Source organism: Cnephaeus nilssonii, assembly GCF_951640355.1.
Source record: "Cnephaeus nilssonii genome assembly, chromosome: X".
Lineage (NCBI taxonomy): Eukaryota > Metazoa > Chordata > Mammalia > Chiroptera > Vespertilionidae > Cnephaeus > Cnephaeus nilssonii.
In genome coordinates, this window is record NC_137071.1 from 108,258,387 (window position 1) to 108,283,738 (window position 25,352).

Genomic DNA, 25,352 nt, shown 5'->3' on the forward strand with positions numbered 1-25,352 from the left:
AAGCCTGGGGCTCCCTCTGAGGCCGGCAGCCATTTGTGTTGGGGTTATAATTGAAACTTTGTAACCTTAAGCGAAGGCCTGGGCCCGGCCAGGGTGTGCAGAAAGCTTTGCTTCCCCTGTTGCCGGCGGCAACCCTGGCCTGCTCTCTCAAGCTCCATTCTACCGCCATTTGTTTGAATTTGTTTACCTTCTATAATTGAAACTTTGTAGCTTGAGTGGAGGCTTAGGCCTGGCAAGGGCAGACGGAAAGCTTGGTTTCCTCTGTTACCTAGGAAACCTTGCTCTCTGTGGCTGTAGCCATCTTGGTTTGGGTTAATTTGCATACTCGCTCTGATTGGATGGTGGGCGTGGCTTGTGGATGTGTTGGAGGTATGGTCAGTTTGCATATTTGTATATTATTAGATAGGATATGAGTTCCCTATAAATTTCAGAGAATCGGCCCTTATAGGATATAACATTGGCAAATATGTTCTCCCATACAGTGGGCTTTCTTGTTCTGTTGATGGTTTCTTTTGCTATTTAAAAGCTTTTTATTTTGATGTAGTCCCATTTGTTTATTTTTTCCTTGGTTTCCATTGCCCTAGGAGCTGTATTGGTAAAGATATTGCTACAACATATGTCTGACATTTTGCTGCTTATGTCTCCTTCTAAGATTTTTATGGTTTCCCATCTTACATTTAAGTGTTTTATCCATTTTGAGTTTATTTTTTGTGTATGGAGTATGTGGGTGGTCAAGTTTCATTTTTTTGCATGTATCTGTCCAATTTTACCAACACCATTTTTTGAAGAGACTGTCTTGACTCTGTTGTATGTTCTTACCTCCTCTGTCAAATATTAATTGAGCATAATGGCTTGGGTCAATTTCTGGGTTCTCTGTTCTGTTCAATGGGGTTATATGTTTGTTCTTGTGCCAGTACCAGGCAGTTTTGAGAACAGTGGTTTTGTAATATAGCTTGATACCTGGTATTGTTATCAGTCCAACTTTGTTCTTCTTTCTCAGGATTGCTGTGGCTATTCGTGGTCTTTTTTTATTCCATATGAATTTATGGAGAGTTTGTTCTCTATCTCTGAAATATGCTTTTGGTATTTTAATAAGGATTGCATTAAATCTATAGATTGCTTTGGGTAGTATGGACATTGTAATGATGTTGATTCTACCAATCCATGAACATGGCATATTTTTCCATTTGTTTATGTCTTCCTCTATCTCTTTTTTTCAATGTCCTATAGTTTTCAGACTACAGGTCTTTTACCTCCTTAGTTAAGTTTATTCCTATGCATTTTAATTTTTTTTTTTGCAATGGTAAATGAGATTGTTTTTTAGTTTCTCTTTCAGTGAGTTCATTATTGGTGTATAAAAAAGCCATAGATTTCTGGGTGTTAATTTTGTATCCTGCTAGGTTGCCAAATTCATTTATTAAGTCTAGTAATTTTTCATGGATTCTTTAGGGTTTTCTATGTACAATATCATGTCATCTGAAAATAATGACAGTTGTAATTCTTCTTTTCCAATTTGGATGCCTTTTATTTCTTCTTCTTGTCTGATTGCTATGGGTAGCACTTCCAGTACTGTCAAATAGGAGTGGTGAAAGTGAGCATCCCTGTCTTGTTCCTGTTCTTAGGGGAAATGGTTTTAGTTTTTGCCCATTGAGTATGATATTGGCTGTAGGTTTGTGATATATGGCTTTTATTATGTTGAGGTATAATCCCTCTATTCCCAATTTGCTGAGAGCTTTTATCAGGAAAGGGTGTTGGATTATGACAAATGATTTTTCTACATCAATTGATAGGATTATGTGATTTTATCTCTCAATTTGTTTATGTGACCTATCACATTTATTGATTTTCCGATATTGTACCATCCTTGCATCCCTGGAATAAATCCCACTTGGTCATGTTGTATGGTCTTTCTTATGTAATGCTGGATCTCATTTGCTGATTTTTTTTGACTAGATGATTTATTCAGTGATCTCAATGGGGTATTAAAATCCTCTACTACGATTGTATTGCTGTTGTTCTCTCCCTTGATATCTTCCAGAAGTGTTTTTTTTTTTTTTTTTAATGTATTTGGGTGCTCCTGCATTGGATGCTTATATGTTCACCAGAGTTATATCCTATTATTGAATTGATCCCTTTAGAATTATGAAGTGACCTTCCTTGTCTCTTGTTATGGCCTCCACTTTGAGGTCTATCTGACAAAACAGTATTACTACCCCAGCTTATTTTCATTTCCATTTGCCTGAAATAATTTTTCTTTTTTAAAATTTTTATTTTATTGTTTAAAGTATTACAAATAGTAGTACATATGTCTCCTTTTTTCCCCCCATTGACCTCCTCCCGGCCTCCCCTACCCCCAGCACATGCCTTCACCCCCTCCCCAGTGTCTTGCGTCCATTGGTTATGTTTATATACATACATACAAGTCCTTTGGTTGATCTCTTACACCCCTCCAAACCTCCCCAGCCTTCCCACTGTAGTTTGACAGTCTGTTCGATGCTTCTCTGCCTCTGTATCTATTTTTGTTCATCAGGTTATAATGTTCTTTATTATCCATAAATGAGTGAGATTATGCAGTATTTTTCTTTCACTGACTGGCTTATTTCACTTAACATAATGCTCTCCAGTTCTTCCATGCTGTTGCCCTGAGTCTCACACCTTTTTTACAGCAGTGTAGTATTCCATTGTGTAGATGTACCATAGTTTTCTAATCCACTCATCTGCTGATGATCACTTAGGCTGTTTCCCAATCTTAGCTATTGTAAATTGTGCTGCTATGAACATAGGGGTGCATATATCCTTTCTGATTGGTGTTTCTGTTTTCTTGGGATATATTCCTAACTGGTATTATTGAGTCAAATGGCAGTTCTATTTTTAAAGATTTCAGGAAATGCTGTACTGTTTTCCACAATGGCTGCACCAGTCTGCATTTCCAACAGTGAAGGAGGGTTCCTTTTTCACCGAATCCTCTCCAGCATTTGTCATTTGTTGATTTGTTGATGATAGCCATTCTGACAGGTGTGAGGTGGTACCTCATTGTCGTTTTGATTTGCATCTCTTGGATTATTAGTGACTTTGAGCATGTTTTCATATTTATCTTGGCTTTCTGAATATCCTCTTTTGAAAAGTATCTATTTCGGTCCTTTGCCCATTTTTTGATTGGACTGTTTATCTTCCTTTTGTTAAGTTGTATAAGTTCCCTGTTAATTTTGGAGATTAAACTCTTATCGGAGATAACATTGGCAAATATGTCCTCCCATGCCTGAAATATATTTTTCCATCCCTTCACTTTCAGTCTGTGTGAGTCTCTTGTTCTGAGGTGGGTCTACTGTAGACATCATATATATGGGTCATGTTTTCTTATCCATTCAGCCACTCTATGTCTTTTGATTGAAGATTTAGTCTACTTACATTTAAGGTTATTATTGATAGGTACTTGTTTGTAGCAATTTTTATTCTTTATGCCTGTGTCCCTTCTTCCCTTTATAGTTCTTTTTACAACAGTCCCTTTATCATTTCTTGCATTGCTGGCTTGGTAGTGATAAACTCCCTTAGCCTATTTTTGTCTGTGAAGCTCCTGATTTCCCCTTCAATTTTGAATGACATTCTTGCTGGATAGAGTATTCTTGGATTCAGTCTCTTGCTTTGCATCACTTTGTATACTTCATTCCATTCCCTGCTGGCCTGATGTGTTTCTGTTGAGAAATCATTTGCTAATCTAATGGGAGATCCCTTGTAGATTTTCTCTTTGTCTCTCTCTTGCAGCCTTTTAAGATTATCTCTTTCTTGTTAATGTTTGCCTTTGTAATTATGAGGTGTCTTGGTGTGGGTGTTTTTGGGTTGATCTTGTTTGGCACACTCTGTGTTTGTGTGACTTTTTCTTTCCCCATATCAGAGAAGTGTTCTGTCATTATTTCTTCAAATAGGTTTTCTAATCCTTGCCCCTCTTCTTTTCCTTCTGGCACCCCTATTATATATATATATATATATATATATATATATATATATATATATATATATATATATAACTTCGTTTCATGTTGTCCCAAAGCTGCCTTAGGCTCTCCTCCTGTCTTTTAATTTTTTTCTCCAATTGCTGTTCAGATTGGGTGTGTTTTCCTACTCTATCTTCTAACTCACTAATTCAGTCCTCCACTTCTTCTAGTCTAATGTTGAAATCTTCCATTTTACTTTTCATTATATCTGTATCATTCGTGATTTCCTCTTGATTCTTACATAAGTTGTTGATTTTCTCATCCATCCTGTTTATGAACTGTATGACCCTTACTCTAAATTCTTTTTCTGACATATTGCATACCTTCATTTCATTTAGTTCCTTTTCTGGCAATTCCTCCTTTTCCTTCCTTGGGGGGTTCTTTCTTTGTTTCCCCATTTTTGATATCTCTTTTTGGCCCTGGGATCCATGCTTGGGGTTTGAGAGGTTGAAGACCCTATCAGGGCAATTGTCCAGGAATCATTAGCACAGAGGCTGGGTCTGCCCTGAGTCGCACACCTTTATTATCGCTGCTCTGAGTTGTACCCCATTCTCCCACAGATCTGGTCCCTCAGTTGTCTGCTTCAGATGCTTGTGGTGGTGGGAGCACATGCACAGTTCCTCTGATATTTGACTCCTTGTGAGGACCCAGAGCCCGCTGTCATGCAATTCGCTGTGCAGCCCTGGCACTTGTGGTAGAGTGGCACCCTAGTTCCCTCTGTCAGCGCACTTGCAGCACCGTCTTGTGGCCCCTGGCTGGGCAACCCGGCTTATTCCAGGTTGCCCCAGCAGTGCTCTCCTATGGCCCAGAGTGAGGTGCACATTGGGTTGTTCCAGATGGCCCTGGTAGGACTGTCCTGGGGCCCAGGGTGGAATGGGCATGGGTTGCTCTGGGTCACACCTCCCCTGTGGCCCCGAGTGAGGCATTTGCTGGGTTGCTTTGGGTCGTGCCTCTCAGGCCAGGGTGAAGCAGGTGTGGTTTCCTCCAGGTCACCCCAGCAGGGCTGTCCAGGGGGCCAGGGTGGGGGAGGGTTGTGGGGTTCCCCCTGGCTTGCACTCGCTGCGGGGTCCTGGAGCTGGATCCTAGGACCCTGGGTCCCAGTGGGCTGGTGAGGAGGCCTGGTGTGGGAGCTCACTCTGGTTGTGCATGCTCCCTGCAGATGTCTGGGAGCCTTCCAGGAGGTGCTGTGCCATTCACTGCTGGGCACATTCACTGGCTGGCAAGTGGCATTTTCTAGGTGTCATCTGCCTTTCCTTATTGGAAATTGTCTCCTCAGCTGTGTCTAATTAGTTAATTCAGGGTGGATGTTCTCCCATTTAGTTGCTTTTCTGACCTGGTCTTAGGAGGAGGTGCACAACACTGCTGCTTATTCAGCCACTATTTTCTATCTTCCCTTATCTGCTTTTTGTGAAAGGTATCTTAAATTTAGTACTCTGGTAAAATTGTGAGGAAATGCAATTAAGCTTTAAAAAACTTAATGAAAAAGCCTGCACATAAGCAAAATATCATTATTTTTACAGTCTTTTTTTCTTTTTCTGGATAAAAAACTCAGTTTTCCATAGGATTCCTGTGAAATCATGGTTTCCATCTGCAATGCTAAGCACCTCTCATATACCTTAAAGAATGAGTATTAGTAGACCACTAATGATAACATGTGAGGGAAATAGAACCTGAAGCAAATATGAAAACTTGAAAGCTTTTAAACTTTGTTAGCCGGCCAATTCAAGCAGCATGTGGCAGGTGTGTCATACATTCATAGAGCCAAAATAAATGGCCACAAGAAATTCCAAGGTAATAAAGATGTAAGGAAAGTTTAAAACGGAAAGAAAGAAAACATTGTTTTCATTGTTTATTCAGGAGTTTGATAAATACATTTAAATAAATGCCTCCTCATATATTCCTTTACGTGCCAAATAGTATCTTCTAGACCAGGCATTGACAATGTTTGTGTTATGTGCTGGTTTGTGGAAAGAAAGCAAAAGAAAGGAGGAGACAAGGAAAATGTAGAAAATGTGTGCAAAAGTAGCTGCTGGTGGTGGCCTGGCAAAAAGTCTGGAACAAGTTACCGTTTCCAGTAGATTGGTAGATAATATTTATTTCTTTTGTTTTACCAAGACAAATTCCATGAGAAAACTTGTGTATACTCAAAATGATGTCTTCTCCACCCCCATGCCCACTGCGGTTTCATCAAATGGATTGTTAAACAAATTATTTCAAAGATTAATCTACTATCCAAAGTTATAGGCAGAAATCATTTGAAGATCCCAATTTTTTATTCTAAATCCAGGATTAGATCTTGTTGCTGTCAAATGAGCAGGGATAGGTATTTCTTATGGAAACTGCATGCTCTACAGATCAAGAATCCCAGGTATTAACATTCCAATTTGAAAGCTAAAATTCTGAGAAAAACTCAACTTTACAGGTCTAATAGATTCAAAACTGATAGAGGTGGCCAAAGCTCTGCCAGCCTTGAAGGTGCTTATTTGACAAAACTCCTTGCTAGCATGCTACAGCAGAAGGGTTCATGTTGAATTACCATTTAATCTTCGACTTTTCAAAATAAGAATCCTAGGGAATGCTATAGCACTCTAACTTCCAATGAGAAGATAGTGCTAACAAACCTGAGTAAGAAGTGATCTCTACCCACAGGGAATTTACAATCTAATAATGGAGAAAAGTTAAGGGCTATAATGAAAGAATGTGATACATGCCATGAGATACACAGTATTTGTGACATGCTTAAAAGGGTGGGCTCTGGACTCGGACTGCCTGGGTTTGAACCATGGTTTGATAACTTACCAGCAACATGAAGTTGTGCAAGTTAAAATTACTAAACCTTTCTCCACCTCTGTTTTCCAATATGTTAAATGGGAGCAGTACCAAACTCTTCAAATGGGATCTGTAATTCCAAGGTATTCCTTTTGGTGACTCATTTCTATGCAAAGGTTTGAGTGTTTAAGAGTGTTCTTAAGTAATAGTGCTTGATGTACCATTCATGGTGATTTAGAGGCTGAGGTTGAAATTAGAGTATCTAGTGTGTGCTTCTAGAACGTCATTGACTCTCATAATCATTTTGCATTTCTGTGCCTTAGGTTTCTTCTCTATTTATTTTATGAATTTCTTCATTGATTAGGGTGTTACATATGTGTCCTTATTCCCCCATTACTCCCTTATCCCCACACTCATGCCCTCACCCCCTGTTGTCTGTGTCCATTGGTTAGGCTTATATGTATGCATATAAGTCTTTTGGTTGATCTCTTCCCCTTACCCCCACCCTCCCCTACCTTCCCTCTGAGGTTTGATGGTCTGATCGATGTTTCTCTGTCTCTGGATCTGTTTTTGTTCATCAGTTTATGTTGTTCATTATATTCCATAAATGAGTGAGATCATGTGATATTTATCTTTCTCTGACTGGCTTATTTCACTTAGCATAATGCTCTCCAGTTCCATCCATGCTGTTTCAAATGGTAAGAACTCCTTCTCTTTTACCGCAGTGTAGTATTCCATTGTGTAGATGTACCATAGTTTTCTAATCCACTCATCTGCTGATGGGCACTTAGGTCGTTTCCAAATCTTAGCTATGGTGAATTGTGCTGCTATGAACATAGGGGTGCATATATCCTTTCTAATTGGTGTTTCTAGTTTCTTGGGATATATTCCTAGAAGTGGGATCACTGGGTCAAATGGGAGTTCCATTTTTAGTTTTTTTATTAACTCAGTGGCTGCACCAGTCTGCATTCCCACCAGCAGTGCACAGGGTTTCTTTTTCTCCGCATCCTCGCCAGCACTTGTCATTTGTTGATTTGTTGATGATAGCCATTCTGACAGGTGTGAGATGGTACCACATTGTCGTCTTGATTTGCATCTATTGGATGATTAGTGACTTTGAGCATGTTTTCATATGCTTCTTGGCCTTCCTTTTGTCTTCTTTCAAAAAGTATCTATTTAGGTCTGTTGCCCATTTTTTGATTGGGCTGTTTATCTTCCTTTTGTTAAGTTGCATGAGTTCCCTGTAAATTTTGGAGATTAAACCCTTATTGGTGATAACATTGGCAAATACGTTATCCCATTCAGTGGGCTTTCTTGTTTTGTTGATGGCTTCTTTTGCTGTGCAAAAGCCTTTTATTTTGATGTAGTCCCATTTGTTTATTTTCTCTTTAGTTTACATTGCCCTAGGAGCAGTATCAGTAAAGAAATTGCTTCAGCATATGTTTGAGATTTTTCTGCCTGTGGATTCCTCTAATATTTTTATGGTTTCCTGTCTTATGTTTAAGTCCTTTATCCATTTTGAGTTTATTTTTGTGTATGGTGTAAGTTGGTGGTCTAGTTTCATTTTTTTGCATGTATCTGTCCAATTTTCCCAACACCATTTATTGAAGAGACTGTCTTGACTCCATTGTATGTTCATACCTCCTTTGTCGAATATTAATTGAGCATAGTGGCTTGGGTTGATTTTATTTAAATGAGCAAAGGAAGTTCCACGATAGCAGGGACCTTACCAGTCTTGTTCAACATCTAGAACTGTGCCTGGCACATCATAGATGATGGATAAATGTTGGTGCAGCACAACTCAGGGATATTATGAAAATGGTGATACAACAGACATGCACGTAATTTTGAGAGTCATGAGTACTACACAAAAATGACTGGCTTTTTTTGTTTAAAATTCCAAAGTGGGATAAGAGATTAGAAATGATCTCTATTTACAGTTCTCTGCTAATGTTTAAACATGAATTTTGGAGTCAGAAGATCTTGCCTCTACTTGTGGTTCTATCATTTAAGGCTTTTTAACCTCAGATAAGTAACCTCTACTAGCTTTATTTTCTTCATTGTTATTTTGGGGTTATCACTCTTGCTTTCGAGTATTTTTTTAGAGCTCCAATGATGAATGGAATGAAACCACTTGTGAATTCCAAATACTATACAAATACAAATGTGCTAAGCAATGGAAACTTTATGCTCTACATTAGAGAACTAAAAAACATAAACAACCAAAATTGTATTCCTACCACTCAAATCTAAGGCAGTGAAGATAAAACTGTATTGTCTGCAAAAGTTGATCTTATTTAAAATATAAGGAAAATGGACACCCTCCCTGTCTTTTATACACAGTCAGATAAGCACAGCTGCAGGAGAGAAATTCTTTCCATCGTCACAACAGTTCTTTTTAATTGTTGCATCTAGCTTTTTCTATGCCAGCTCCAAAAATAGTTCCAGTCTGAAGGAAGTGTTTTGAGGATTTGGCTAGGGACCCAGAAGAGGTTACAGGCTGAGTTAAAAAACACACATGAAAATTCCTTCTTCAATTACCCCTATCTTACATAAATTGCATGGCCAGAGTCCATCTTCTGATTGCATTATTCATGTAAAAGTTCAAAATTATTTAGTATCTGTTTCTATACTTCATGGACCCTTGTAGAAAAAAAAATATTTCTACATACCCTCACTGTTTATATTCTGAGCAAATCACACACACACACACACACACACACACACACACACATACACACATACACACACACATATACATACACTGAGTGGCCAGATTATTATGATCTCTGAACGCATAATAATCTGGCTACTCATTGTATATCCTATATAATAAAAGGCTAATATGCAAATGGTCCCCTTGACCAGGAGTTCAACCAGCAGGCAGGCCGGCCAACTGCCCATGTTCCCTCCCCCTGGCCAAGCTGGCCGGACCCCACTCATGCACGAATTCATGCACCGGGCTTCTAATATATATATATATATATATATATATATATATATATATATATATATATATATTGCTGAGTGGCCAGATTATTATGAGATCATAATAATCTGGCCACTCAGTATGTATGTGTGTGTGTGTGTGTGTGTATATATATATATATATATATATATATATATATATATATATATGTATAATTTGGGGGAGGTATTATTCTTTCAAATGTATTTAGGCAGCCTATGTAATTTAGTTGTCAAAATTTTCTTTAAATATAAACTCATAAACTCACAGAATATATACTTTTACAGTACTTTCCATTATATGCTTAGTTAGTTACAGTATGGAACTTAATGTACTCTTGAAATTCAACTTAGTAGCACTAATTAGAATTTGTGTCCAAGGAGAATCTAAGAAAGATTGGTGTAGCCAATTTCATCACTCATGAGGCTATTTTTGGTTTGTTTTCATGTGTCTGTAGACTTTTAAGAAATATAATCATCCTATCTAATAAAAGAGTAATATGCAAATTGGCCATCACTCCAAGACACAACATGGCTGCCCCATGTGGTCAAAGATGGCTGCACCCATGTGGACACAAGATGGCCTGCAGGGGAGGGCAGTTGTGGCCAGTTAGGGGTGACCAGGCCAGCAGAGGAGGGCAGTTGGGGGTGACCAGGCCAGCAGAGGAGGGCAGTTGGGGGTGACCAGGCCAGCAGAGGAGGGCAGTTGAGGGATACCAGGCCAGCAAGAAAGGACATTTGGGGGGGACCCAGGCCTTCAGGGGAGGGCAGTGGGGGAGAACAGGCCTGCAGGGGAGGGTAGTTGGGAGGAGGGTACCAGGCTTGCAGAGAAGGGCAGTTGTGGGCTAACAGGCCAGCAGGGAGGGCAGTTAGGGGTGACCGGGTCAGCAGAGGAGGGCAGTTGGGGGAGACCAGCCCAGCAGGGGAGGTCAGTTGGGGGTCACCAGACCTGGAGGAAAAGGCAGTTGGGGGGGCCAGAACAGCAGGAGGGGCAATTGGGGGGGCAGGCCTGCAGGGGAGGGAAGTTAGGGGTGACCAGGCCAGCAGGGGAGGGCAGTTGGGGGCAACCAGGCCTGCATGGGAGGACAGTTAGGGGCAACCAGACTGGCAAGGGAGGGCAGTTATGGGTGACCAGACCGGCAGGGGAGGGCAGTTAGGGGCAATCGGGCTGGTAGGGGAGTGGTTTGGAGCCAGCAGTCCTGAATTGTGAGAGGGATGGTAGTCGGACATCCCTCAAGGGGTCCCAGATTAGAGAGGGTGCAGGCTGGGCTGAGGAACACCCCCACCCTGTGCACGAATTTTGTGCACCGGGCCTCTAGTTAATATATAATACACATACTATCTAATTCACCCACTTAAAGTGTAGAAGGTAGTGAATAGCATCATCGTCACTATCTAATTCCAGAATATTTTCATTATCTCTAAAGGAGACAGCATACCCATTAAGTAGTTTTTCTGCTTTCTCCACTTGACTAGGCCCTCACAATCACTAATTTGCTTTTTTACTCTATGGATTACCTATTCTGGATATTTAATATAAATTGAACCATTCAATATGTCACCACTGTGACTGGCTTCTTCCATTTAGCATAATGTTTTTGAGGTCCATTCATGTTGTAGCATCTATCAGCACTTCATTCCTTTTGATGATGGAATAATATTCCATTTTGTGGATATATCACATTTTGTGTATCCATTCATCTGTTGAGAGACACTTGGGTTTTTTCTACCTTTTAACTATTGTGAATAGTGTTGCTATGAACATAAGTGTACAAATATTTCTTTGAGACCCTGCTTTCAATTCTTTTGGTATGTACCTAGGCATAGAAGTGCTAGGTCATATGGTAACTGTTTGACATTTTGAGGAACTGTCAGACTGCCACAGCAGGTACACAATTTTACATTCCCACCAACAATGTATAACAATTCAAATTTCTTCCCCATTTCTGTTTTTATTATAGCCCTCCTAATGGGTGTAGAATAGTATCACACTGTGGTTTTCACTTGCATTTCTCTCATCTGGCTACTTTCATATATATTTTTTTTCTAGAGGTCATTTGCCTGGCAACCTTAGCCCCCTAGAACATGGTCCTTTATGGAACATATTGTGAAAGATCCCATACACAAATAAGAGCAGTCATAGATCTTCTGCATGAAAGCCCTGCACTTTGCTCCCTGAGGCCCCTCATTGACTGAGTAACTCTTATTCAACATTCATGATTGGTTATTATGTTTTACAGAAGGGAGCTGGATAGTCCACTATGGCAGATATTGTGGCAAGTAAGAGTAGAAGTCTAACCACTACAGCGTACACCAGAAACTAATACAAAAAGATAATATTGAATGTAAGCTGTAATTGAAAAATAAAATTTAAAATAAATAAATACATTTTCAAGTAAAAAAAAATAATAGAAGTGACAAATATCCATCTGCCACTGAAGAAGAAGAACTATAATATTTCCCAGGACATTTGTGATCCCAAGCCTTCAACCAGAGGCCAAATTATGTTCAATATTTTCTAAGAAGCCAAAGCTACATATAATGCATTTTAGAAAGATTTCCATAAATAATGACTCTAGAAACTCACCCTTTGCTTTTGAATAGATAAGCTTGCATGGATTTTCTAGATACTTAATTTCCCATTGGCACCTGAAAAATTAGGTGATATTGAACTTCATCTTGAATGTGGAAAAAACAAATAGAAAAGTCAGATTCTACAACGTTATAGAAGTCATTGTTTTAAAAAAGTAAATGAAAAAATTTTAAGAATTAATTCTACTTTTTTAAATAAAGTTAACAATTAGTTGATTTACCTCATACTCAGTGCTTACTTTTGCTTTAGAAAATCCTTGTTACTTCAGTATGCGTTAATGGCATACTGCCAGTAAATTAACCTTTCATCTGCCTTATCAGCTGAATTGCTAGAATTTGTTGCTGGTTGACTGTGGGTTAAATTGCAAACCTTAAAGCTGCACAATATTGAATGTATGAATGAACAGTGCTTTCTGTCTCACTTATTTGTATATGCTGAAACTTTTTTCTAAGTTGTTCCAATATCCCTTCATGGAGACTAATAACTAATAGAGCATACACAGAAAAAAACCCCAGCATCTTTTCAAATGATTTCTTTATGTGAAGCACATGTTGCATTTCTAGCCTTTATCCAGCCTCATTTTCAGCGGGACTATAGCTAGTTATGTCATGATCATTTTATGTGATCATAAGAAAATTACATATCAAGTACACACACAGAGTTTCCTCATAGAGCAACTTAAATTTTCTTAACAATTCCTGTTTTCTGGATTTTGAGAGCAGATAATCAAGCCTTCAATCAGAATGTAGTAAGGCCAGTTTAAAGACAGGTCTGCGGTAGCCTGTAAAAACTTGAGAGGTGCAGGTGCATCATAACTGTGTAAGAGTCTGTCATGTCAGGCTCTGGGATTTTCTGTGCAGTAGAGCCAAGAATGAATTTCTTACCCCAAACAGATCAAAATTAAGAATTCTTTTTAAAATTCTTTTTTAAAATTTACAACAGTGAATCTAAGTATTTGCTTCCTTTTACTACGCACAATTTTATACTGGGAAATTCGCATTTTTATTTACAATGGCTAATTGAAGTGTATTGCACTGTCAGTATTTAGATGTTTCCTGTTTTAAATAGGATATAGTTACTTCTTTTCTAAATCTAGAGTTTAAATCAGAAGCATTGTATGATATTTGCTAATTTTATTTTATGTTTTCCTTGCAGGTTTCTGAGGTGTCTTTTTTCTGAAAGCTCTTCTGCTTTGATTCCACTCTAGAGCTGTCTCTTTATAAACTCCTCTCCTTACCACCACCACCACCACTCAAAACCTGGTGTGCTAATTCTTTTTATTTCTTTGATTCTCAGTTTTTCATAGTCAATTTCCCTCATCTTGATTTTGCAGCAATTTTTTTTACAATTGTAACATCCTTACCAATCTTAATCTTTAAAGCCAAGAAATAGGGAGAAAAACTTTTCTCCCCCTGAACTGAGACCATTTCACAAATTGAAGGGCAGCCAACAGCATATGCTTTTTGCCAGAATAATTGAAAACATCAACTGGAGAGCACATAATTCTTTTGAAAGTCCACCAGTTATTTGAAGTAACTTTGGCAGAAGAACAAAATAAAACACTCAATATTTTAACCTTTATGATTGCCTTCTTAGAAGTTGGTTTCTAATTTGGATTTTAGTTATTCTGATACAATTTTTATTGTATGATTGGCTTTTTGTTTGACTAGACATAATTTTACTTAAATGAAAACCTAAGTGCTAACGAAGAAAGATTTCACCAAAGCAATCTGTGATCTCTTTACATTTAGCTTGAATTCATTTTTAATCTTTTAACAACAGCAGTAATACTGTCTTAGAGAGGGTGCACTTGATTTTAATTTTGCTTTCAATATGACGGCTGTCAATGTTGCCCTGGTTCGTGATACCAAGTGGCTGACTTTAGAAGTCTGTAGGGAATTTCAGAGAGGAACCTGTTCTCGAGCTGATGCAGACTGCAAGTTTGCCCATCCACCAAGAGATTGCCATGTGGAAAATGGCCGTGTGGTGGCTTGTTTTGATTCTTTAAAGGTGAGTCTCATCTAAATGCACATAATGTTTAAATTAAATCTGTTTATTTCTATTTTTTATTTCTATTTTTGAAAGCTGATGTGCTTTGAAATTGGTAAAGTTAATAATAGCATGAAAGTGGTTACGTTTTTCTTTTGATTGTTTTTTTAAGACAGGATGTAGACCTTGTGTTTGTACAACTAAGCCAGACTAAAGTTCACCCCATCAAAGACACTGATCAAGAGAGATAGGTTTAAAGAAAAAAATTTAAGAATTTTTGTAGGAATGAGAAATTTCAGCCTTGCCATAATTCTTTGTGTACAACTTAGGTTTTGAGTACAGTGATCATAATCCTCATATAATCTAGAGAAGTCCTCTACTGAATTATGTTATCAAAATACACTTGTCAAGGACCGGTCAGCTTTCAGAGAGAATAAGCTGAAAATATCACTACCCAGAAAGAAAATGATGGCATTTTAAAATTTCTTAGTCAAAGTATATTTTGAATGTTTAACATATTGTTGTAAAACTAAATTCACTTGTTTTATCTTCCTGAACTGCTTTTAGACCAATTTCAGATTTGTCAGTACATTTTGTAAGAAAAGTCCTATCGCCAAGGCCAACAAACCCAAATAATATGTACTATAGAATAACCAAAATATGAAAGCAAAGGAAATATTATGTAGAATAGAACATATATGATTGCAGAACAAATGCACTGATTTTCGTGTTTTACTCAGTTATCCTTAAATTAAGGATAAAGATGTATAAATTAAAGCCTAGCAAGAAAAAAGCTTAAAATTTTTGTATGCCTTTTGACCGAGCATTTCTAAATATAAAAATTTATTCCAAGGGGAAAAAAGCATAGAAGTAAAAAAGAAATAGATTCCTGGTCTCATGAGTAAGATTTACTAGGATACATTAAATATTTTTTCAAAATGTGTTAAAATGAATTAAGCTTAGCAAGAACCTTCCAATTTCTTGATATTATTTTATACTTGTCATGACCAATTTTACCTCATTAACATTTTTATTTATGCATTCACCAATAGAGAGATGTATTCCTTCATGTGCTCTTTTCTTCAAAAAACATTTATCAAGTGATACTACTTAAGTAGTTACTTTTACTTATTTTATAGTTACTAGTTTTTGTTACAAACCATTTCAGTTCAAGAATGAAAACTTGTTACCATAAATAGAAGGGTAATTCCTATCATTAAAAATGTCTGGATTACTCTTATTTGCCATATTTATTATGACTAAAGGCTTATTCTGTTTTCTTTATTTCAGTTTCATTCAAGTTTCCATCTACAGTTATTTTGTATATTATTTAAATCTACTGCTGCAGAACTGGGCAGTGCCATGTAATGGAAGAGCACTGGGTTAGTTAGGGGGCGGGGAGGGATATGTCTTTCATCCAGTCCATAAAAAGGATCTGTCATTGCACTAGGAACTTACATATTTATTTTCAGGAGGTCTGGGTTGCAGTCCCCACTATTGACCTCGGCTACTTAATCTGACACAACTTGAGTTCTTTCATCTCTAACAGATGGATCTTCTTCTCTACTTATCCTTCAAGATTATTGTGGAGATTCCAATAGATAAGATAAATGAAAAATCATCTATTATTATAAAAGTGAATTAAGTGAAAGGTTTTTATACTATTAGGAATCTTCAAAAACAGTTCTATTAAGTCAGTGTTTATTATTTAAAACTATATACTCATGTTTCAAATCTATATGCCCAAATCTAGTTGCCTGAGTGTCATGTTAGTTCTTCAAGCTAAGTATCACTGTTTTTATGGCTTACTCTTTGACATAGAGTTCCTTTCAGGTTTTGTAATGTCTATATTCCCAGGCATCTGGTGGAAGGAGACATGTGATGTTCCTAATCATTGTTACAGTTCAAACCAGTTCTTCCACTTAAAGGCAATAAAGTGCCACAAAGGAAACATTTTGAGGAAAAGTAATATAGAAAGTGATTGTTAACAAAATGCATACTGCACTATCACTTCAAAGCTTAAAAAATGTTTAATTCAGAAACTACACAGATAATAGCCAATAAGTATTAATAAACCTCTTATTTAAAATATACTATCTATTCACTGCATTCAGAGTTTTAAAAATAATTTTGCATTATGTTAATACCTGATGACCAGTCACACAGGATATAAATGATTTGCATCATTATTACATTATCAAATTTTAATGAAAACCTTAATGTTTCAAGTATACAATGCCTTTCAAAAAGTTGCTATTTAGATAGCACATTTGTCACAGTTCCATATCTGCACAAAAGCTTTGTAATTCTCTTCTTTTATATTATCCTTATTCTAGACAGGCTTGAAATGTATGCTAAGTTGAGGGTAAGTGACCTATGTGGATTGTACTGTTATCATATCTATAATACACAAATTACACACCTCAATAGTAATTGCAGCATTTGCTACCCCCCTCTTGAGTCTGTATAATTGAAACACCTTCAAAATGCACCTGTTTCTTCTTTTATGAGTGGTTAAATAATTGAAGCAATCATTTGATGAGTTTTGGCTGATGCTTTTGTTGTTTTTTTGTTTTTTTTATTTTTATAAGGACTCCTTTAACAGTAGGTACTCTATCAGATGATGATGGTTCTTTGCCTTCATAATAGGCAAAATAAATATGTCCTATACTGATTTCATAATGAGAGAATATTGTGAATATAAGGAGGGCAAACTTGACAGCGAATTGTGCATTGTGCTGAAGGGCTCTGCCCATCACTTTGTGAATGTTGAGTGTTCAATGATAAAGCTTTCACTATCTTCAGATAGAGCCCTAGAGAGTGTAGCCCATAGATTATTTTCCAGCTACATAAAAGAGTATTGTGTTACGTTGATATGCAGCTGTTTTTTACTAAATTGCCTAGTCTGCTTGACACAATTTATTTAAAAAATTCACTCCCAAGTATTACTTAACTCATTCTGCACCAAATTCTTGATATTACAGTTTACCATTGATTTGGTTTGGTATTTTTAGTGTATGTCCCTGGCAGTTAACAAAACATCATCATTAAAAATACCAACCTAAAATCTATGGGATTATTTTCATAGTCAAGAATGTTATCTTCATGTATTCTGCTTCAACAATGTCATATCTTGAACCTTCCCTTTCATACCTGAAGCAGTGTGATATCAGCCATCTGTTTTCCAGAAAGAATATAAATGCTATCATTATTTCATTATGACATATCAACACCCATCACATCTGCCCAATACACTCACCACTTTGGGTAGTTTTGTAACAAAAGTTATCGGGAAAGGTCTTAACATCTGGCATAGTCAGAAAATAGTCATATTAACCCATATACATTCCTAAAATATTTGAACTGGGTAAGGAACGCTCATAAAACAGTACCACACTATCTTTAAACATCTCATATGATCACAAGCATAATATTTTCACAAGTGAAAACTGTTCTATAGGCCTACGAATGTGAATCTATCCTTGTAGGTCAAATTGTCCTCAGCTACCAGTATATTTTGCACTTAGTATCACTAGTCACAACAGTTTCACTAGTTTAAAATTTGATCATCTTTTGACTGAATGTTTACCTCATCCCTGTTCGCTAAGAGAAAATTTACAGGGAGCAGAAGACTCTTAGCAACATAATCCCAAGGGTCGCTGGATTATACAAGATTTAGAACCATTTTTGAGCTCCATCAGAGGTGTCTGCTGCACTATAAAGACATAAAGGCAGCATCTGTCATCCTTATACTCAAGGAAAATAACATTTTACTTAAGGATCTCTATCTTCTATGATACTAACCTTAAAAAGGAAGTGGTAAAGGTTAATGCTATTTTGGACATTTCAAACAGCACTTCAAAGACTCATGGACAGAGACAACTTTTGTTGCTTTCAGTTTTATATCCCACATATGAGTGAAATCATATGGTTCTTAACTTTTTCTGACTGATTTATTTAGCTTAGCATGATATTCTCAAGATCTATCCATGTTTTCACAAATTGCAGTGTTGCATCTTTTCTATGGCTGAGTAATATTCCATTGTTTATACGTACCACATCTTCTTTATCCAATCATTGTACTGGCCACTGTGAATAATGCCATTTACAATGAATACAGGTGTACATATATCAATGAATAAATGTTTTCAAATTTTGGGGTAGATACCCAGAAGAGCAGTTGTTTGGTCAGATGATAACACTATTCTTAATATTTTTAGGAATCTCCATATTGTTTTCCATAGTGGCTGTATCAGTTTACATTCCCACCAGCAGAGAATGAGGGTTCCCTTTTTACCACAAACGCTCTAACACTTATTACTTGTCTTGTTGATAATACCCATTCTAACAGGGATCCGGTGGCATCTCATTGTAATTTTTTTTTTTACAGATGTCCTATTTTTCCCCCATTGACCCTGCTCCAGCCCTCTCCAAGCCTTCACTACACTATTGTCTGTGTCCATGGGTTATGCATATAACTTCTTTGGTTAATCTCTTCCCATCCCCCCTTCCCTCTGAGATTCGTCAGTATGTTGCATGCTTCCATGTCTTTGGATTTATTTTGTTCTTCAGTTTCTTTTGCTCATTAGATTCCACATATAAGTGAAATTGTGTGATACTTGTTTTTCTCTGATTAGCTTATTTCACTTAACATAACACTCTCCAGGTCCCTCCATGCTCTCTCAAAGGTAAGAGATACTTTTTTACAACATGGTATTCCATTGTGTAAATGTACCACAGCTTTTTTATCCACTTATCTACATTGTAGTTTTGATTTGCATTTCCCTAATATCTATTCAAGCTGAGTATCTTTTCGTATATCTGTTGGCCATTTATATGTCTTTTTCGGAGAATTTTCTGTTTATATCTTCTGACCATTTTTTTTTTACTTGAATTGTTTGTTTGGTGTTGAGTTGTATAAGTTCTTTATATATTTTGGATATTGACCTCTTATAGCAACTATTTGTCTTATCAGAAAAATTAAAAAACACACCTTTTGTAGAAAACTGTGATATAGAGAAATTTATTTTTAAAAAATATATACTTCCATTACCCAATGAAACTCTTCATATATTTTCTTTCAAATTTCCTTTTTAAAAAATATATCTTTACTGATTTCAGAGAGGAAGGGAGAGGGAGAGAGAGATAGAAACATTAATGATGAGAGAATCATTGATTGACTGCCTTCTGCATGATCAGGGATCGAGTCCACAGTCCAGGCATATGCCCTGACCAGGAATTGAATCATGATCTCCTGGTTCATAGGTCAACACTAAACCACTGAGCCACCAGGGCCAGGCCAAAATTTCTTTCAGTGACAACTGTGTCTTTCAAACAAGATTCATTTGCTCCATGGACTCCCAAAGGATTTTCACACTTGCGAAGGAATAATGTTTTAGAAATATGCTTAATTTAAAATATACCATTCTTTAAATAATATGTAGCCATTAGAAGTTATGTTTATGATAACTGTGCCAGAATAATAATAAACTCTTCCTTCTATTGACTGCCTACTATATACCAGAAACTTTTCACATGCTGACTCTAATCTTTACAACACCCTGTGTAAACTTTACCTTTGGATGGGCCAGGTTTCATCAGCTGTGTGGTCTTGGATAAGTAACCAAACTTTCTGTCCCTAAGTTTCCTCGTTTGTGAAAATATAGAACCTACTGATACCTACCTCTGTAGGTGCATTCAAATGAGATGAATCAAGTAAGGTGCTCAGAACAGGTCCTGATTCATCATAAGCACTCAAGAAATACCTTTCGAAAAATAAATTCTGGATGTCCTGAAAATTTAAACATGAAGAACAAAATTAAATCATGACAGTACTATGATAATGTGTAGGTGGACACTTATAATCATGTGTGGGGAAGACCTTCAAGCATTCTATCAAAGGTAGAACCAATAAAGGCAAAGGATTACTAGAATGGACCACACAATAAAAATAATTTCAGAATGGCATAAAACACTACAGTTAGAAGATAAGCAATAATTTGGAAAAAATTGTGACACACATGACAGATTATTTTAATATACAATGAATTTTATGAATAAAAAACACAAACATTAAAAAATATTTTCTTGCCCAGCTGGTGTGGCTCGATGGTTGAGCGCTGACCTATGAACCAGGAGGTCACAGTTCGATTCCCTGTCAGGGCACATGCTTAGGTTGCAGGCTCAGGCCCCAGTAGGGGGTGTGCAGAAGGCAGCCAATCAATGATTACCTCTCATCATTGATGTTTCTATCGCTCTCTTTCCTTTCCTCTCTGACATCAATAAAAATATGTTTTAAAAATATTTTCTTAGTAAAATAGGCAAAGGACATAAACAGCAGAGCAAGTCAGTTTGATGTGACCAATTTATCTTCTTCAACACTTTGAGGACATTTTATGAGCCCTATTGACACAGCTACTCTGATGCAGCCGCTGAGTTTCAGCTGTCCCTGTTATAATGAGCATGCTCTCTCTCCCCCCTAACCTCCAGTCCAGAGGACCTTCACTTTCTACTGTAGTCCTTTCTGCATTGTTTGTAAATTCTTTTAAAAATGCATTACTTATATTTAGAGAGAGAGAGAGAGAGAGAGAGAGAGAGAAAGAGAGAGAGAGAGAGAGAGAGAGAGAGAGAGAGAGAGAGAGAGAGAGAACCTTGTTAGACAGGGCTAGCCTCTAAGGGGAAACAAAAATCATCTCTGTTAAATAAAATTTATGATATTAAATAAAATGTTTGCATACCCAAGTCTTAAAAGTAAGAATTTAGTTGAGCATTTCCTCTACAGCCTGGAGCTGAGAACAGGGAATCTTATTGTAAACCAAATACCTTCCTTCTCCCTCTCCACTCAGTGTCTATATCTAATCTGATTCATTCATTCATTCATTCATTCACTGGATAGGTACATATTGAGCAACTATTGTGTGCCAGGTATTGTGCTAGTCATGGGATCTAGCAGTGAACTAGAAACAGTCCCTGCCACCATGGAACAGTCTAACTGGGGGATGGTCAGGCAAAAAAGAAATAAATGTTCAGGTTAATGACATATTATTAGGTGTGAAGGAAAATGAAGCAAGGAAAGAACACAGAGAGCAGCAGGGGCTGCTCTTTCAAATAAAATGCTCAGGAAGGCCTCGCTAATGAGGTGATGTTTGAGGAGATGCATAAATGAGGTGAGGGAGTGAGCTATGAAGATTTCTGAGAACATTCCAGGCAAAGAGAACAGCAACAGCAATCGCCCTGAAGCAAAAATAACCCTGGTGTGTTTGAGGAAAATCAAGATTACTGGGGTGGGAGGAGCAAAGGGATGAAGGAGGAGAGCTGTAGAGGATGAGGTCAGAGAGATCTTGGGTTTAAGGATATCAGGGAGGACTGTGTTTATCATGGTAAAACTCAGGGCAGTTAGCCTGTCCTATGATGAGCTTCTCTGGACTCTCCTGATGTGTATCTTTTTCCTGCTGTTTTTTCTCTGTATCTTTTGCTCTTCATAAATCTTAGCCATTAGTATAATCTTCTCTGAGTCTTTTGAGTCCTCTGGCAAAGCACCAACCAAGTTTTTTCATACATTATTCTTTTTTATACATTACTAGAGGCCCGGTGCACTAAATTCGTGCACGGAGGGGGGTTGTCCCTCAGCCCAGCCTGTACCCTCTCCAATATGGGACCCCTTGAGGGATGTCCAACTACCCGTTTAGGCCCAATCCCGGTGGGCAGTCGGATCCCTAAAGGGGCAGTCGGACATCCCTCTCACAATCAAGGACTGCTGGCTCCCAACTGCTTGCCTGCCTGCCTTCCTGATTGCCCCTAACCGCTTCTGCCTGCCAACTTATCACCCCCTAACCACTCTGCTGCCAGCCTGTTTGCCCCCAACTTCCCTCCTCTGCCAGCCTGGTCACCCCTAACTGCCCTCTCCTACAGGGTTGATCACCTCCAACTTCCCTCCCTTGCAGGCCTGGTCCCTCTCAACTGCCCTCCCTTGCAGGCCGGGTGCCTCCCAACTGCCCTCTCCTGCTGGCCATCTTGTGGTGGCCATCTTGTGTCCACATGGGGGCAGGATCTTTTACCACATGGGGGCAGCTATATTGTGTGTTGCAGTGATGATCAATCTGCATAGTACTCTTTTATTAGATAGGATAGAGGCCTGGTACAGGGGTGGGGGCCAGCTGGTTTGCCCTGAAGGGCATCCCGGATCAGGTGGGGTTCCCTTGGGGTGTGGGGCAGCCTGAGCGAGGGGCCTGTGGTGGTTTGCAGGCCGGCCACGCCCCCTGGCAACGCAAGTGGAGGCCCTGGTATCTGGAATTTATTTTCCTTCTACAATTGAAACTTTGTAGCCTGGAGCAGAGCCAAGCCTGGGGCTCCCGCCGAGGCTGGTAGCCATTTGTGTTGGGGTTATAATTGAAACTTTGTTGCCTTAAGCCGGTGGGCACAGCCAGGGTGTGCAGAAAGCTTTGCTTCCCCTGTTGCTGGCGGCAACCCTGGCCTGCTCTCTCAAGCTCCATTCTGCCACCATTTGTTTGAATTTGTTTACCTTCTATAATTGAAACTTTGTAGCTTGAGTGGAGGCTTAGGCCTGGCAAGGGCAGGCAGAAAGCTTGGCTTCCTCTGTTACCTAGGAAACCTTGCTCTCTGTGGCTGTAGCCATCTTGGTTTGGGTTAATTTGCATACTCGCTTTGATTGGATGGTGGGTGTGGCTTGTGGGCGTGGCTATAGGGTGTGTCAGAGGTATGGTCAATTTGCATATTTCTCTATTATTAGATAGGATTTACTTGATGATTTTTAAAAACCTTTTTGTTTCTTTTTATTAAGGGGTTGTTTCTTTTCCTTTTTATTTTTTAAAATGTAAATTTTAATTGAAAAATATTTTAATAATTAAAATTTAAAAACAACAACTAGTTATTAATTGATGAACATATAAAGAAAATGTGGTTTTATACAACAGAATATTATTTATTTATAAAAAGGAACAAAGTATGAATATAGGTTACAACATGGATGAACCATGAAAACATTATGCTAAGTGAAAAAAAGCCAGCTCAGAAAGACCACATGTTGTATGATTTCATCTATGTTAAATATCTAGAGTCAGCAACTCCATAGAGACAGAAAGATTAGTGGCTGCCAGGGGCATTGGTGGTAGAGGTGAGGGGCAGTGGAAAGTGACTGCTAATGGGTAAAAGGTTTCATTTTAGGGGTAAAAAATATTCTGGAATTAGATAGTAGTAATGGTTGTACAACTTGATGAATGTACTAAAAACCACTGATGTGTACACTTTAAAAGGTGAACTTTATGGTATATGAATAATATCTCAAGAAAATGTTTTTAAAAATAAGCATGATAAACTGTCAGAGAGGAGGGATTTTGGGGGCTGGATAAAAAAAGTGAAGGTATTAAGCAAAAAACCCCACAACTCATAGACACAGACAACAGTGTGGTGATTACAAGAGGGAAAAAGGGTGGGGGCAAGTAGAAGAAGGTAAAGGGGGGATAAATGGTGATGGAAAGTGATTTGACTTTGGATGGTGAACACACAATACAGTATACAGATGATATATGACAGAATTGTACACCTGAAACCTATATAATTTAATTAAGCAATGTCACCCCAATACATTCAATAAAAAATATTAAAAATTAAGTATAAAAGGATATGCAGTGAAGTCTCCCTCTCATCTCATTTTTCAGCTAATCCGTTGATTTCCCAACCAATATATTTAGTCCTACAGATATTTTATGTATATATATGCAAATATGTACATACCTACTATTATTAATTTTTTACACAAATAGTAGTATACTGTTCTTCTCCTTGCATCTTTTAGTTAAAAGTATTAAAAGTAAAAAGATGAGGAAAGATAATACCATGATGACATTGGTCAAAAGAAGCCTTGGGTGCTATATTTATATTAAAGATAAACAAAATTGCACACTGATATTGGGCTTTAGTTAGTAACTCTGTTACTCACAGGCAATGTAAATACTCTATGTAGATGCTAGGCTTCAACAAGGAAGTGACTAGATAATAGATAAAGGTAGCCAAGTTTCTTACCATGAGAAAAAAATAGTTAAAAATAAGGAAAGAGGAAGGCTAGAATGAATCCTGTGATATGGATTTAAGTGGAAACATCAGTATGAACTCATCTTTAATCTGTATATAGTCATACAGGTGTAGAAATAGATCTAGATGTGTGTATATTCATGGATTAGTATGTTTGATTATATTTTCTAGCTCTGTCTTAGGAAGACCTAAAAGCAATGACACCTCAATAGTAATAAACATACATAGCTCCCAGATCCTGGTTTCTAATACTATTCTTCAATAAAGGAACTAGTGCTCCTGGGAGTAATGGCTGCTTCTGGATCAGTAAAAGACAAATGCAAGGTGAATCTGTAATGCTTTGTGCCAAGAATTAAGGAAATTCTCAAAAATATTGGAGCATGACAAGAGACACAGGAGCCAATCTGAAGGAGATCCCAAAGACCAATGCATCAAGATCATGAAAGATAAAGAAAGACTGAGGAACTGTCACACATTGGAGGAAACATGGCAAGTAAATACAATGTGAGATCCTCCAATAGAAAGGATATTAGGGGGAAATTGGTGAAATTCAAATAAGGTTTTTATTTTAGTTAACAATATTTTAATAGAGTTAATTTCCTGGTTTTGATAACAGTGCTATGTATGGTATGTAAGTTGTTGACATTACAGGAATTTGAGTGAAGGGTATGCAGGGACTCTCTGTAGTAGTTTCGGAATCTTTTGTAAGTCTAAAATTATTTAAAAATAAAATGTTTTTAAAAGTTAGCTTTTTTAGTCTTACATGTATATCTCCTGTCTTTTAATGCTCAGAAATAGTGGGGTGTTGTTTCTTTTCATTTTTTTTTTCTTCTTTTTTGAAAACTTTGGGTATGGTAAGGAGAAAACTCTCAAACTCATAAAATGATTCTGCAACTGACCTCATCTTACTGGATGAGTCAGATAATTAAATAGTTAAGAAAGCATTCATATCCATAACAGCATTTCACAAACCTAGCTAATCAAGAATTTTG

The 25,352-nt window shown here is 37.6% G+C and overlaps 1 protein-coding gene across 11 annotated transcripts in view; it reads left to right on the forward strand.

Moving 5' to 3' along the window:
- MBNL3 (muscleblind like splicing regulator 3) overlaps positions 1-25,352 on the forward strand; it is a 148,245-nt gene that overhangs the window by 52,357 nt on the left and 70,536 nt on the right. For 9 of the 11 annotated variants that reach the window (XR_013813187.1, XR_013813188.1, XR_013813189.1 and 6 more), the window contains exon 2: positions 13,477-14,331. The exons of the other annotated variants lie outside the window; for them this stretch is intronic. Coding sequence is in view for 3 of the 9 variants with exons in the window: in XM_079764692.1 (XP_079620818.1) it covers positions 14,155-14,331 (177 nt within the window). In the remaining 6 variants the exon portion in view is untranslated. The remainder of the gene's footprint in view (positions 1-13,476; positions 14,332-25,352) is intronic. 11 annotated transcript variants of the gene reach the window in all.